Genomic DNA, 15,877 nt, shown 5'->3' with positions numbered 1-15,877 from the left:
GGCATCTCCCCCAGGGTAATTTTCTCATGGACTGGGTATGGGAGAAAATATAAAAAGCAGGTAGAAAGGAGGAGATGCTTTGACATACTCAGAGCAGCAGGATAAGAAGGTTTAAGCCATGGTCTGGCATAAAGTGATCTGTGTAAAATTAGGAACCCTTCCTGGTCAGTCTATTGACACTATGTCCATCTGGGCAAAAAAGGCTAAAATAAAATTGGGTGAGGGGTGAAAGAGATTTAAGCAAAATTTTCCTTCTTTCAAGAAAAAAAGATAAAGCCATTTCCCAAGTTAAACTCATCTGCTTAGGTTCCCAGCCAATGAGGTCACCCAGGTTGCTAGGAAACATTCCTGGAAAGATGAAGCAGAGGAACCTTGAAATCTATCTATAGCAATGATGGCTAACCTTTTCCGGACCAAGTACCAAAGCATGCACAACCCCCAAAATGTAACCTCTCACGCATGTGCCCCACCCCCATGCATGTGTGCGCCCACCCACGCACATGCACACACTGAACCCTTGCACACCCCTGTGCATGCGCACCGGGCCCTGTATGCACCCCATCCCCACACATGTGTGCATGGCCCCCATATGTGCCCCGTGGCTCCCGTACATGTCCTGCCCTGTGCATGCACAGCAGAGACCTGATGATCAGCTGGCTGGGGAGAGGCGCGCGTGCATGCGCGGCAGAGCTAAACTGGGACAATGGTTCATTGCCCACAGACAGGGCACTGCATACCACCTGTGGCACACATGCCATCCCGGATCTATAGCAACCTTCCATTCTATTGGCTTCACATATTTAATACAGGTGAGAAAGATCTGTTGTTTTACAGACCTAGAGTGCCTCGCGAGGATGATCAAGTTGCATTCTAATACCAGTAATAAATTAATGGTAGTGCATTTATAGTGCTGTATTTACCAATAAGAAATAAAGAGAAGAGGGAAGGAAGAATTACTAAAGCAACAACAGGCTTTGCAACAACACAAAAGGAAATTAGCAGTTTGGCCCAGTTTGGTAACTGGAACAGGATGTTATCATTTGCTGTTCCGTGAAACTAGGGTTGCAATGGTAAAGGGGAACTCTTTTACCATTTTAGATAGAGAAAAAACATTTTTTAAATGATTCACATTATGGGAGTTGATTCTGACCATATTTTAACAACTTTAAGATGTGTAAACTTCAATTTTCACACATCCTAAGACTGAAAATTTTGAGAAGCATTAGTTTAGAGGAAGTTGAGCTCAAGGCAGTCATCCTCAAATGCATAAGCAACAAAATTCTTACATCTTAGTCCTTTCCTAAGGAAAAGGATTTCTAAGTCCATCCTGTATTATTTTAAAAGATGGTTTTACTGATACTATGTTCATGTATTTGAAATTGCCACACTATTTTAAAATGTCTATTGAGAGGTTATAGAGAAAAAAAAGTCCATCGGCAAGGATCTAAATCTAAATCTAAATGACTTAAATCTAAGTCATTTTTAATTGTTCACAAAAATTAACAAGTGGGGAAAAATGATGTATGATGTTAACTGATTAAATGGAGGAAATTCGTAACATTTGGGGCCCAGATAAATATTTAGGCTTTTGGCCAATCTCTTGATTATGGTCTAATATTGTAGCTTCAACCATTGTATCGCTTTCAGTAGTTGTGCTGATGTCTTCTCTTCTCTTAGTATTGGAACAGTTTCTCCTTGAAGCATACAGCTATGTTAAGATACTGCTTGAAACTAGAAACCTTAGGATCAACAAATCATCATGTGATCATACAGGTAATTGTTCCATATGGCTTACTAGTGTCTCTGAAGCTTTTACATTTCAGATGCTATTTTTGATTATCATCATCCATTATTATTTCCATTTACTTGTCCCTTCTCTTTCCTTCCCAAAACCTGAATTCACCAGCAGATGGCAATAAAGGCTTGAGAGAGATGTGAAATTAGCCACACCTTATTCACATGCATACATATATAAATTTTAAAGGCTTATAAATGTATTCAGATATAAATGATTGCAAAATGTTTAATCAGGGACAAGGCTAACCCCCTCACACATTCAAAGCATAAATAACCACAGTATATTGTATGTGATAAAAACTGGGTTCAGTTCAGGTGCTTGTAGCAGTTGTTTATGTTCAGTTGTATGTTCATTAAGCTGCAATTAATTTGTGTGTGTGTGTGGTGTGTGTGTGTGTGTGTGTGAGAGAGAGAGAGAGAGAAGGACTGTTTCATATGATTGCTAAAAAAAACCAAAGCACTTTCAAGCTTCTATTTCTTAAGGTTTAAATCACCAAGAATAAAATGAGAAATCTAGGTTTCCTGTGCTTCCTAAAAATAAACATGTAAATAAATTGAGAACCAGTTTGGTCTGTTGGTGAAGATTCCAACCTAGAAACCAGGAGACTGGAAGTTTGAATCCAACTTTAGGCCTGAAAGTCACCTGAGTGACTTTAGGCCAGTCACTCTCTTTCACCCCAACTCACTTCACGGGCTTGCTTTTGTGGAGGGGAAAATAGTAAAAGGAAGGAATTTGCAATTAAAACTAAAGACAGGGAAATTAAGGATTAATAAAAGGAAATATTTTTAATACAGTTCACAATTGGATATATTCACCCCCTTGAGCTATTTACAAAATACTAAAAGGCAGGGGAAAAAAGTTATTAAAAAATTGAACAATTGGGGAAATTTATTGGTTTTGTTTTCCCTCGCACTGGCAAAAAAAAATCACTATCAATCGTTTTCCTTTATTCAGTATGTGGTGTGATGGGAATGTTCAAAAGTAGATAAGAACTTGTGAGGGAAGGTTTAGTTTTGTACTGCACACTTCATAGATTAAAGGCTCTATACCAATGGTGGGTTTCAATTTTTTTTACTACCGGTTCTGTGGGTGTGGCTTGGTGGGCGTGGCATGGCTTGGTGGGCATGGCAGGGGAAGGATACTATAAAATCTCCATTCCCACTCGACTCCAGGGGAAGGATACTGCAAAATCCCCATTCCCTCCCGATCAGCTGGGACTCAGGAGGCAGAGAATAGATGGGGGCGGGGCCAGTCAGAATTTTTACTACTGGTTCTCCAATCTACTCAAAATTTCCACTACAAGTTCTCCAGAACTGGTCAGAACCTGCTGAAACCTACCTCTGCTCCACATCTGACTCCTGATTCCTCTGGACCAGAGTCCAGCTGCCTCTTAAACAAGCACTAAACCTGTGGGTAAACACACACACTCAACCAAGGCAAGGATAAAGAAGAAGAGATCATGCCCACTATTTTGGAGGTGCTTGCTCCTGTTTGAAGCTGGACTCCACTCCCATACCTATAATCTGTCGGTGCATATGCCAAGTGAAAGGCAAGGGATTTTATCTGTCTCTTTCACTCATTCATTCTCTCATTCTGTCTATTTCTCACTCTCTCTCTCGTTCAGTCTGTCACGTTGCTCAAGAAATTGCTAGCCTTTTTTTAAAAATACAAGCCTGGAATATTAGTACAAAAGTAATCAAGCTAAAAAAAAAAAGAATAAAAATAAATAAGTGCAGAAAAAAGGAAAAATTAAAAAATGAGAAATAGGAAAGTAAGAATATAGTAAATAAAAAGAAAAAAAAATAAAGAAGTGATTCATTACAAGTTATTCATTACATTACCTTCATTACAAGTACACCTTCTATTAAAATACAACAATTGAACTTTTCTTCCCAAAGTCCATCATTTATCATTAAACAAATCCATAAAGCATTGCCATTTCAGTCCTGATGTCAACAAAAGCCATTAAGGGTTACCAGAAGACACTGCAGTTTGAGCATGAGGACTATTCCTTCTTCTCCCAGAACACTAAACCTACAGGAGACATTATCTGGAAGCCTCCTTTTAAGGAGCAGCTGTCTGGAGCACTTATTGGCAATCTCAAGTCCTTTCCTTTTCTGGAGAGGAATCACAAAGTCAATTTTCTTGCTGGCTTTTCATTCCCCTGCAATCGTTGGACCCATTTTCTGCAGAGCCATCATCAGTCCATCATTTCTTCTGCCGCAAGTCGCAACACAAACCATTTGGAGGCTGAAGAGGGAAAACATTTATTTAAGTCTAAAAAAGACTAGGGGTTACTTTAAGCTGCCTTTCTTATGAGCTGGAAAGGAGATGAATATGTGCTATTTTTAAAAAAGGGTTAATTATTCCACAGTCGGAGACATGCAAACATAAGTGTATAGTCTCTTCCCCAGGAGAGTGGTTCAATCCCGCCCCCCAGTATCTTGATTGGTCTTCCATTTTGCACTTTTTCAGCTTTATAATATCCCTTTTCAGAACTGTGTCCAGGACTACCGGTACATATTGTATGGCATATTAAATTACATAATTTTTCTTGACCATAATGGTTGCTTCATGAAGGTTGAACCAGTTGATCCACTTATCTTTCTCAGGTTTGGCAACTGCTCCTTTTAAAAAATTCCACCAGCAATACAATAAATTTAAATAGATTTTTGAAGCCTGTTGATGAGTTATCTATGCTGCACATTGATATTAGTGTACCACTTTACAGGCTATGATTAGGCTTTTCTACAAGCCGTTCTTACAACTCCCATTCTAGGAGACATTTGCACATATACACAGCCTATCTTTTCTAAGGTTCATGAAGAAGAGGAATGACGATCATATTTTATCAAAAGCTTGGACAGACACCTGGCTTAAATCCTTATAGCAAAGCTGGGAATTTCATCTATTCAAACTTGTTTCAATGTACATAAACCAGGGAAAACTGACCACAGTTGGAGAACAGATCTACCATGAAGAAAGAATTAAAACTGGGCTTACCTTTGAAGATGTATTTACTTTAGCTTGGTGTAACCAGGGGAACACATTGCTTGTGTGCATTGAATTCACAGAGGAAGTTCAAACAAGTATAGCTGGTCTCCATGGGTATCCCTTAATGTACTTGTCATACTTCGTTTTCACTATTGCAGAACAATAGAATATGTCCAGCAGCTCTATTTTTTCCCTTTGTGTGTGTGTATCTTCACTGATCCCATTTGTCTTGGTTTTCTGTAGCTTCGAAGTTAGATCCTGGGTACTTTATTTTCTGTTGCATCAATAATTTATCAGCCATATATTTGGCAGGCAATCGAAACATGTTTGATTCAGAATATGCAAACGGCCAAAGAATATGAAATCTGTAAGGAAAACTAGTGGATTTGCTTCTTATTACACGTATATACTGTAATCCTCAGCAGGAAAGTTCTCAGGGTGACTTTTAAATAAAAGGAAACTAATAAGTAAAAACAGACCATTTGGTACAATACCCAACACTATTTTATTTCACTATGACAACAGCATTTTAATTTGAACTGAGATTAGGATCAATATTTTTAATTTCTGGCTTTAAAAGTGACTATCTTGATCCTGGTCATGATTGTCCCAAACCTGCTTTTTCAGGAGGCAAGTGGACCTCCTTGTTTTTTCTTTGAAGTGAAACGTCTTCAAAGGAAAAACAAAAAAGTCCAGTTGCCTCCTGAAAAGGCACCTTTGGGACAACCATGACCTGGATGGCTGAGAATCTCTACAGACTTTCAGTGATGCATTTTGGGATGAACACTCTTCGAATGGTGTGGGAGTATGAATGGATTTCCAGAAAAATTGCAGATTACAGGAACCATCTGCACTTCAGTTTGAGATGGTGATAACACAGACTCATCCCCAACAGAGCCTGCGCCTGTCTTCAACAGTAAAGGGACACAGGACAGAAAAACATCCTGCAGCCAAGAAGGCTCCACACCCATTTGCACTACTCAGATGAGCCTGAGAACAAATAAACCCTCAAGTGACCTCAGTGCCTCTCTTAAAAAATGCAAATGACCAGCTGTCTGCAAGGAATATAAATCCTTCCATTCCCCACCATCCAGTCAGAGCCGAAGAAGGCTTCTTGGATGAAAAGCGAAAGAAAAAGAAGTCTTCAAAGCAAAAAACGAGAAAGTCCAGTTGCCGCCTGAAAAAGCACTTTCGGGACGATCTTGATTTAGGACTACACTCAGTGATGGCATGTGGTACAAAGTGGATCTCAAGATACCTGCTTGATGTGGAGGTAATGTTTGAACTCCTACTGGACTGGAATGCAAAGAAATGTCATGCTTGATTTAACAACACCTTTAAGGTTTAAAAAAATCGCAGCAACTTGGGAACTTTAATTTCATTTTTCTGTGATTGCACTCAACAACATTGTGATATTTTAAAGACCATCCCCTTTATCAAGGCACAAGTGTCTATAGACAGCTGTCTTATTAATTATGCATTATAATACCTTTTAAAACTTAATGGTACTGTTAACATTTTAATTTGTAAATATGCTGCTTGAAGCTTAATGTATTATCTTTAAGATAATTGTTACAGTCCATCATAAGAAACTGTGCTTAACAATAGATTTGTCTTTAGAAATAAACGGTACTACAAAATTTCCTTTTTTATATTCAAGCGCATAATGTTATTGGTATGTTTTCTATAACACTGCTTAATCAGAATGGACAATACCCAGATATCTGACTATTAAAGTGTCTTTGTTCTTCGTATAGTATGCCAAGTGCATATTAAGCAGCAAGAAAAGAATACTGTGTCTGATGATTCGATTCTGCATTTGCAAGCTTATGTGATGGTTCTGAAGCAAAGACTGCCAGCTTTGTGTAAAACTGAAGTCAAGGCAGGCTTTTGGGTTAATTTGCACATTATTTCAAAGGAACAGAGGTCCATTGCCATAATCAGAACCCATCATAAACAACTTGCAGGAAAGCTGCTATGTCTGCTTTGTGTGTTCATGTCTTGGGCTGACAGAGGAAATATTTGAAATGTCCTAAATGAGTACATGCTGTGTTTTTCAAGACTTCAGGCCCTCTGGCTAATTAAAACACAGAGTTTTTATGCTTGGACTTAACCTAATCCACCTAATACTGTTTTGTGAAAAATAAACCCCACACATCCCCATGGTCACGTGATCAAAATGTAACCGTTTTTCACATTTACAACCGCTGCAGCAGCCCTGTTGGTCACATGATCAGAATTCAGATGCTTGGCAATGGGTTCATATTTATGCAGTTGCAGTGTCCCTGGGATCATGTGATTGTCTTTTGCAACCTTTTAACTAGCAAAATCAACAGGGAAGCCAGACAACCGTGTTACTAACTTAACGACAGCAGCAGCAGGAAGTAAATTCTGTTTTGGTCATTTTCTGCTGACTCAAGGACAGGCAGGGCAAAAATCTAAACTATAAAGGATCGACAAAAGAAAGATATCAACCCCTGTACTTTAAATAAACATATATTGGGGGGAGAGAAGTAAAGAGCTGGTCTAAAGTTGATGAGCACAAATGCATAGCGTTCCAAAAATAAGCCTGCTTTTGGCCATTTAAAACCAGGAGGGTTCATATACCTACTCCATTAACTCACTATAAGAGCCTTTAGCTTCATGGATGTACATATGTTTATGTTGACACACACACAATACAATAGTGTAAAAGTCAGCTTTCCTCAACTTGGTGCTTTTCAAATGTCTTAGGTCTACAATTCTCAGCCAGAATTGGAATCTTCTTGGATTGGAATTCTAGAAGGCATTCAATTAGTAAAGACCGAATTTGGTATAATTATCATTCAGGTTGATATAGATGCTAATACGTGCATATCTAAGAAAGGGACGTGGTGGCTCAGTGGCTGAGATGCTGAGCTTGTCGATTGAAAGGTCAGCAGTTCAGCAGTTCAAATCCCTAGTGCGGTGTAATGGGGTGAGCTCCCGTTACTTGTCCCAGCTTCTGCCAACCTAGCAGTTCGAAAGCACATAAAAAATGCAAGTAGAAAAATAGGGACCACCTTCGGTGGGAAGGTAACAGCGTCCCGTGCGCCTTTGGCCTTTAGTCATGCCGCCCACATGACCACGGAGTCGTCTTTGGACAGCGCTGGCTCTTCGGCTTTGAAACGGAGATGAGCACCGCCCCCTAGAGTCAGGAACAACTAGCACATATGTGTGTGGTGAAACTTTACCTTTACCTTTAAGAAACCTGGAGAACCACATGCTCCTAAACTGCTCTGTACATACCAGGAAGAAACATACATTTAAAAAAAAAATAAAGGAATGAAGTGACTAGAAATTATAGACCAGACAGCTTGTTGCCCATTCCTTTGAGACAGGCCAGGTCTAGAAACCGGCATAGCAGGCATTTCAGGAATGCCTTTGAGTGAAGTAAGACAGAATAAAGGAATATTGAAAGCCTGACCAAGTTCCTCTTTGCCTCATCTTCTACTAGACAAAATCAAGGTGGAGTGATTTTGAGTTTCTTTCTCATGCTTATTCTCATTTTTTCCCAGGAATCTGTAACTTTTCCTGAAAGATTCCCCTGAATGTTTTGTGCACTCCTTCTCGGTCAGCTCTACATTCTTTTACAGCAGGGGTTCCTAAACCCTTTTTTTTAAATCCCATGTAATCATAATGTGTACACCTCCCCTAAGAATCCAAGCACCAGAATAAACACAACTGAAGAATGGAAACAATACAATGACCCTTTGGGAAAGGTGGATTGAGTGTACAACTAAAATTTTCTTCACACCATCCCTCAATTCTGTTTACATCTCCCAGTTTAGGAAACTCTGCTTGACAATAACCCCGTACAATTATAAATTAATTTGTGATGCTGCCCCTATAAAACTGATTTTATTGATGTTAGAGTTCAACAAGACCAGTGGTGAAATCCAATTTTTTTTACTACCGGTTCTGTGGGCGTGGCTTGGTGGGCGTGGCGTGGCTTGGTGGGCGTGGCAGAAGGATACTGCAAAATCTCCATTCCCACCCCACTCCAGGGGAAAGGATATTGCAAAATCTTCATTCCCACCATATTCTGGGGCCAGCCAGAGGTGGTATTTGCTGGTTCTCCAAACTACTCAAAATTTCCTCTACCAGTTCTCAGAACTGCTCAAAATTTCTGCTACCGGTTCTCCAGAACCTGTCAGAACCTGCTGGATTTCACCCCTGAACAAGACGTAAATACACCATTTTAATGTAAACATTTAAATTGATGTATCCTAGAATTTTTTAAACAGGTAGTCCTCAACTTACAACCACAACTGAGCCCAACATTTATGTTGTTAAGTGAGGGTTGCCCAAATTTATGACTTTTCTTGTCACAGTTGTTAAGTGAATCACTGCAGTTGATAAGTTAGTAAACTGGTTGTTAAATGAATCAGTCGTTCCATTAGTAATACAGTTGCTAAGTCAATCTGGCTTCCCCATTGACTTGTCAGAAGATTGCAAAAGGTGAAGGCTATGACTTGGTGACACTGCAACCATCATAAATATGAGCCAGTTGCCAAACACCTGAATTTTGATCACATGATCATGGGAATGCTACAGCACAGCCATTCTCCGCACATATACTAGCAAAATGAGAATCAAAGCGCCAAGTGAGTTTCGAACACTTTCACTTTGCCTGTACAAGCCTAATCAGATGTTCTAAAACCACCTGTGAAGGTTTTTGTTTTTGTTTTAAATGAAAAAACCTGGTCAGGCTTTTTTGGGCAAGATGAAAACTCTTAGAGCAGGGGTGTCAAACTAAAGGCTTGCAGGCCAGATCCAGCCCATGGTGTGCTTAGATGTGGCCCGCCGGGCTGCCCTGGAAACAGCGAAAGACTGGCCCATGGTGCCTCTGCCAGTGAAAAGGAGCTCTGTTTTCACTGGCAGAGCGCTCGGACCACCACAGGTGCCTCTGACACGAGTGACATTGACCTGGCCACACCCATCCTGCCCACGCGCCCTCCCCTCCGTCCTCCCGAGGTCAAACACTAATGCAGCCTTCAATGAAATCAAGTTTGATCCCCCTGCCTTAGAGGCTCCTGATTCATAGTTTGAGACCTCATGCCATTCTATAGATTGGATGTGATGTGGAACTGATGTGGCAATGCAATGTGGAATCTAGTAAATATATACCATAGTATTTGGCAGTCCCTACAAATGTCCCTATGCATTTTCAGTCTCAGCACTGACAAATTAACTAACAGCTAGCCTGCAACAAACTATGCACACACTCTTTAAAATGTTCTTGCCTGATTTTGTTAAGCTACAGACTAGTTATGGCCCATAAAACAAGGCAGGTAATAAAACCTTTAATTAAATTCCAAAAGCCACAATAAAACCAGAGGCAACGCACTACAATGAATTATTAGTTTCCCCTCCTGCCTCATTCAACCTTGATACCTCCATTTCAGTGATGAAAAATGAGTTCTTTACCTCCAATCTTGCAGGAAAGTAAAAGCAATAAGACACCTGTGATAGAAGGTTGTCAGGATTAACAGGAGGGAGGAAGTGCGTGCCAGAGTAACAAAAGACAACACAGGTTAGATAATTTGTGTGGGAGAAAAAGGATGAAAGTGGGTCCTTCCTAGTTGTACATGTTTATGGTACAAGTAGTCTGATTTAATTTGGTTTATAGGGGAGGAACAATAAAGGAAAGACTAAGAAGGGTCCTAACATGTCTTTCTTGGTTTTGGAGCATGATAAGACTTCATCTATATGGAAGCCGTCACTCTTTCAGATGACTCTAAATCAGAATTTAGGCTTACATCTTGAACCTAGGAAATATATACAGCTACAGAGAGCCACGGTGACGCAGCGATTTGAATGCAGTATTGCAGGCTAATTCTGCTGACTGAGAGCAGTTTGATCTTGACTGGCTCAAGGCTGCCAGTCAAGAGGACCCAAAATATTGGGGGCAATATGCTGTCTCTGTAAACTGCTTAGAGAGGGTTGTAAAGCACTGTGACATGCCACGCCACGCCACGCCACGCCCACCAAGCCACGCCCACAGAATCGGTATACATCTAAGTGCTAGTGCTATTGCTAGTGCTATTTTTTCCCCTAGGAATTCCTTTAAAAAGAGAAGGATAAATCAACTCTAGAAACATACTGCATAACAGGAACATGAGACTTAAACGTAACTTACCACTTTACAGATGGGAACTTATCCAGGACTTCATAGCAATTGCCACCTTAAGTAAAGATCATAGAATCATGATGTTGGAAGGACCTTAGAGATCTAGTCTGATCCTCTACACTGATTATGGGATGGAAATCCAACTCACTTGGACAACAGCAGGCTAGGGAAGGTGTATGGAATTTATCTCTGGTCTTCAAAAGGAAGTGGGAGATATGAAACAAATACTCAGCTCTGGGGAAAAATGAAGCACAAGAAAGAGGCTCAGAACAGCCCTATCTTGACTTTGTGTTCTTTAAAAAGGGGCAATGAAGATTTGGGGCATTCTATCAAGATTCAGTCAATATAATCTTACTTAATGTTTCTTCATGTGCTCAACTAATTAACTTAATCAGTGCTTGAGCAAGCAGTAAATTCAAAAATGTTGATTCTTTGCTACCACCTAATGGTTGAAAGGTCAAACAGTAGTCACAAAGTGGCCTAAGCCCTGAAATAATTTAGCCCATCTCAGGTTTAAGGCATAGAATTGAAAATGCACTTGAGAGAACTGAGCTCTTGAATTTCTAAAGCCTGCCTAGTGCAGAATTCCCTTCACAATAGCCAAAAGGGGTTCTTGCCAATAGAACGGGAAAGAAAAAGGGGGAAAAGAGGATGCGGCATTGCGCATGCCAACTGAAGGACACTTTTCACATATAGTAGTGAATGATGTTAGACAGATGTTGGAATATTGCACGTCAACTATATATACAGTTTGGACAGCAAAACCACATGGGCACATAAATGTGTGCTGTGGGGGCCAGGAGGAACTCAAATGGCATCATTTTCAACTTGCTGCAAAATGCAAAGGGAAAACAGCCCAGCAGGGATGAAATGCCGGTTCGGATCGGATCGCGGGATCCGGTAGCGATCCTGGCTGCTGGTTCGGCGATCCAGTAGTGATGGCGAAGCAAAACTCTGCCCACCTGCCCGGGTATCATTACTTCCTGGTTTTAACCAGGAAGTAGTTTTTTTTACCTTCTGCACATACGCAGGTCTGCGCGCGCATACAATACATGCACAAAGGAAGTACACGCACATGGCACATGCACTTCCGAACTGGTAAGGAAAGTAATTAGATTTCACCCCTGGAAGCATTGCACTAAATGTTATTTGGGTATACTCAAACTTAGGAGCAGGGAAGTAGGAAACTGTTCTAAACTAGGATTACTATATGGCTGCTAAAGTCCAGTCAATGTGGCAGAAAAGTGATATCAGCTATCAATTCAGCTTTAGCCTTAACTAAATTTCAAATACCAGGAAGTTGTATCACTATTGTTTGAAATATTTGGATTACAGAATACTATAACTATATACATGGATGGCTGCAATCACGTACTTCGGATGTGATTCATAGTTTGTTGACTTAAGTAGAAAATTCTGAAGCCCTTGGTGTGCTCTGAGCTGTTTGCTTGCAGATGTCCAAAGTCCAAGCAAACATCCAAGATCAGAGATCACCAAGGACTCCACTGTTCAATCCTGCTCTACATACATTCTCTTTTATTAGAGGTCTCTGTTAGCTTGCACTTTCATTAATATATTCTTTCTCAAATAGTCCACTATGTTGATAATGTTGTTCAAGATGATCTCAAAGTCACTTTACATTTCCTTACATACACTATAAGGAAGAAGTTTCAATCAAAGGGTCTCAAGGAGGTGAGGAAGTTGGAAATATATATAAAAGCTGCTATTGTTATGCAATTCTTATTATGTTTACAACAATATGAAGTCACAGCTGCTAGTTCTTTATGAAGGCAAATATACATGCCCCAGGAAAATGTTGCAGGATCCAATATGAGTCAGGCACCAGGACCAGAGGTTTGATCTTCTGAGCTTTCAAACTTGTGCTGAAGCCCACATTCAGGGAACTTCTCTGAAGCAGAGTGTGTGCTTTTTGTGTGGTATTTATAGTGCCTGTTGTAAGTGGGTTTTTAGATGTTGATTAGGGTGTGTTGATGGCTGGCTTTTAAATCATTAGCTGTTCTTTGCTTGTGCTGCCCAGCCCTCACCTTTTAAGTACATGATAGGCTGTTGGTAAATCAGCACTCCTGTTGACACTCCTGTTAGTTCTTTAGCTGGTCTTGGCTTGCATATGCATTGTTGGCTTTCATATGCATTGAGTTTTTCCCAAGAAGCAAGAATATCATAATGCATTGTCATAGTGTTTGAGCAGAGTCAGGTGGCCTTTTGCAACAAACATATGGAAATTTTGTTAAGGCATAGATTTTCTATTGCTGAGATTTTTTGGTATGACACCCAGTGTGCTGGAAAACACTACGACCACCAAAACTGGTTTATGCCATAATTTTTAAGTTTCAATTGTCAGATCTTTGTGATTGTCTTCAATTCTTTCGTCTTCTGTTCTATTATCCCTTGGAATTGCCACATAAATTATCCACACTTTCTTCTCAATCACAATTGTATTTGTTGTGTTACGAGCCAAGACTTTATCAGTCTGTACATGGAAATCCCACAATATTCTACCCTGCTCATTTTTGACTACTTTTTCAACCATATTTTCCCATCAATTTTTCATTACTGGTACATAATAATTTTTACATATGTTCTATGATTCATTTTGGGGACTGTATTACATTTATAATCAATTTGTACAATCTTTAACATTTTTAACTTGTTCATACTTGTGTTATCCAAATGTAACATGCCCATATATTTATATGCTTCATCCTGATAGTTCCTGATGGTTTGGTCATTCAGTATTTCAATTCCATGATTGTTTGTGATTTTACCCCAGTTTAGTTTTATTGTAGCACAGTTCTGTAGGCCAAATTCCATTGCTATATCTGAATGGGAAAATACTGTATGTGAATACTTTAAAATGGGAAATAAGGAAAACTGGGCTCTTTCCCCTCTGAATAAAATCCCAGGGATGAGGAAATGCTATTACTGGATAAATAAATGTTTTACATGACTCCAGCATCATCCTCAGTATTTCCTGAACCTTCTTCTCTATGTAGTTCAAAAGTGGACATGAACCAGTATCCCATTATATCAATATTGGGCATTAGGGCAGAGGCAGCTGGAAGTTGTAGTTCAGCAACATTTGGAGGTTCAAATGTTTCCCAAGCTGCTTTAGATGATGACACTATGTCACAATTCAAAACATGGTGAGCCACTAGGGAGCTGGCTTCCTTATTCTACTAATCAGGGCCTTGGACTTTATGTCCAAATCCAGTTCCAAAAACCCCATGACCATGGAAGTGATTGGATTGGACATAGGAGGTGTTGTCAACTTTCACACACACACAAACCCACTAATTTAAAATCCAAAGACACTCAGTAATAGTGAAGGTGGGAATCAACATAATTTTGACAATATTATGAAATGCAAATATTTGGCTAGAGTTTGATGCTTTGCCAATTAAGCTAAATATTTAAAATCAAAATCATCTTATCAACGAAAGTGTGGGGGAATAATCTTTTCTGGGTTTTGCTGAGTAGAGTCCAAAGTCCATTACACTCTCATTTATTTATTTAAAATGATGTTTAGAACTCCCCTTTCTGCTGAAATTTCCAAGAGAGCAAACAAGAACTCAGTGAAAAGTTTCAACACATTAAAATCAAATACATTAATTAAATAGTAGCCAAAAGGAGCTTTAAAATGACAATAAAAAGCGTAAGACCATTCAAAGAAAACACATTATCTGTTTTCCTCTTGAGAGAATGGAAGTGTTTGGCATTTAAATGACAGGAGACTAGATCCTGGAAAATTCCTGTGGCTAATGTTCATCTCAGAATTGTGCTGTGTGGAGTCTTTTGAGAGGTTTTGGGTGGGGCATATGTGGTCTTGTGGGCAAGAAGGGGCAACATGCTTCCTTTCCATGAAATCCAAATGAAGCATAAAATTATGTATAAGAAGTAAAAAAAGTAAAAAAAGGCTCTAAGAGTTGTAAACCTAATTTTGCGTAGCTTCTTTTCCAAAAACTCTACACTACTAACCAGAGCATACAAAACATTTGCTAGACCTATTTTTGAATACAGCTCATCTGTCTGGAACCCACACATCTCTGACATTAATACAATTGAACGTGTCCAGAAATATTTTACAAGAAGAGTTCTCCGCTCCTCTGAAAAACAACAAAATACCTTACACCACCAGACTTGAAATCCTGGGATTAGAAAACTTAGAACTCCGCCGACTCCGACAAGACCTGTGTTTAACACACAGAATCATCTATTGCAATGTCTTTCCTGTTAAGACTACTTCAGCTTCAATAGCAATAATACAAGAGCAAACAATAGATTCAAACTTAATGTTAACCGCTTCACTCTTGATTGCAGAAAATATGATTTTTGTAACAGAGTTGTCAACGCTTGGAACACACTGCCTGACTCTGTGGTCTCTTCTCAAACTCCCAAAAGCTTTAACCAAAAACTGTCTACCATTGACCTCACCCTATTCCTAAGAGGACTATAAGGGGCGTGCATAAGAGCACAAAAGTGCCTACTGTTCCTGTCCTAATGTTTCCTTTCATTATATCAAATTAATACAATTATTACATACTTTTGCTCATATATATGCTTATATGATATTTTGCTGATTTATGTTGATGCTTGTGTATACTGTTGTGACAAAAAAAACACCACATACATAATGCTGTGAGGGGAAGGATGACCCTGTGCATTAGAACAACCTGGTCCTGATTACTTCAAGCTGAGTTACAGGCAGTCCTCAACTTACAACCATTTGTTTTATAACAGTTCACCACATGGTGAACTGGAAAAAAGTGACTTACGATGCATCCCCAAAGTTACAGCTATCACACCGCCCCCACAATCACACAAACACAATTCAGGTGCTTGGCAACTGGCTCACATTTACAATGGTTGCAGCATCTTACTGCAATGTGATGACAATTTGTGACCATTCCGGCTGA

At 39.6% G+C, this 15,877-nt stretch overlaps 1 protein-coding gene across 1 annotated transcript in view; it reads right to left on the bottom strand.

Moving 5' to 3' along the window:
- Positions 1 to 13,139, bottom strand: part of LOC131194159 (protein FAM133-like) — a gene marked incomplete at its 3' end in the record, with an annotated part of 44,516 nt that extends 31,377 nt beyond the window's left edge. Inside the window, exon 1 of the mRNA XM_058174892.1 lies at positions 12,989 to 13,139. Within this exon, the coding sequence (XP_058030875.1) occupies positions 12,989 to 13,139 (151 nt within the window). The remainder of the gene's footprint in view (positions 1 to 12,988) is intronic.
- Positions 13,140 to 15,877: the final 2,738 nt, after the last annotated feature.

This window comes from Ahaetulla prasina, chromosome 1 (assembly GCF_028640845.1).
Source record: "Ahaetulla prasina isolate Xishuangbanna chromosome 1, ASM2864084v1, whole genome shotgun sequence".
Lineage (NCBI taxonomy): Eukaryota > Metazoa > Chordata > Lepidosauria > Squamata > Colubridae > Ahaetulla > Ahaetulla prasina.
The sequence above is the reverse complement of the archived record's forward strand: the minus strand, read 5'-3'. Positions and strand labels throughout refer to the sequence as shown.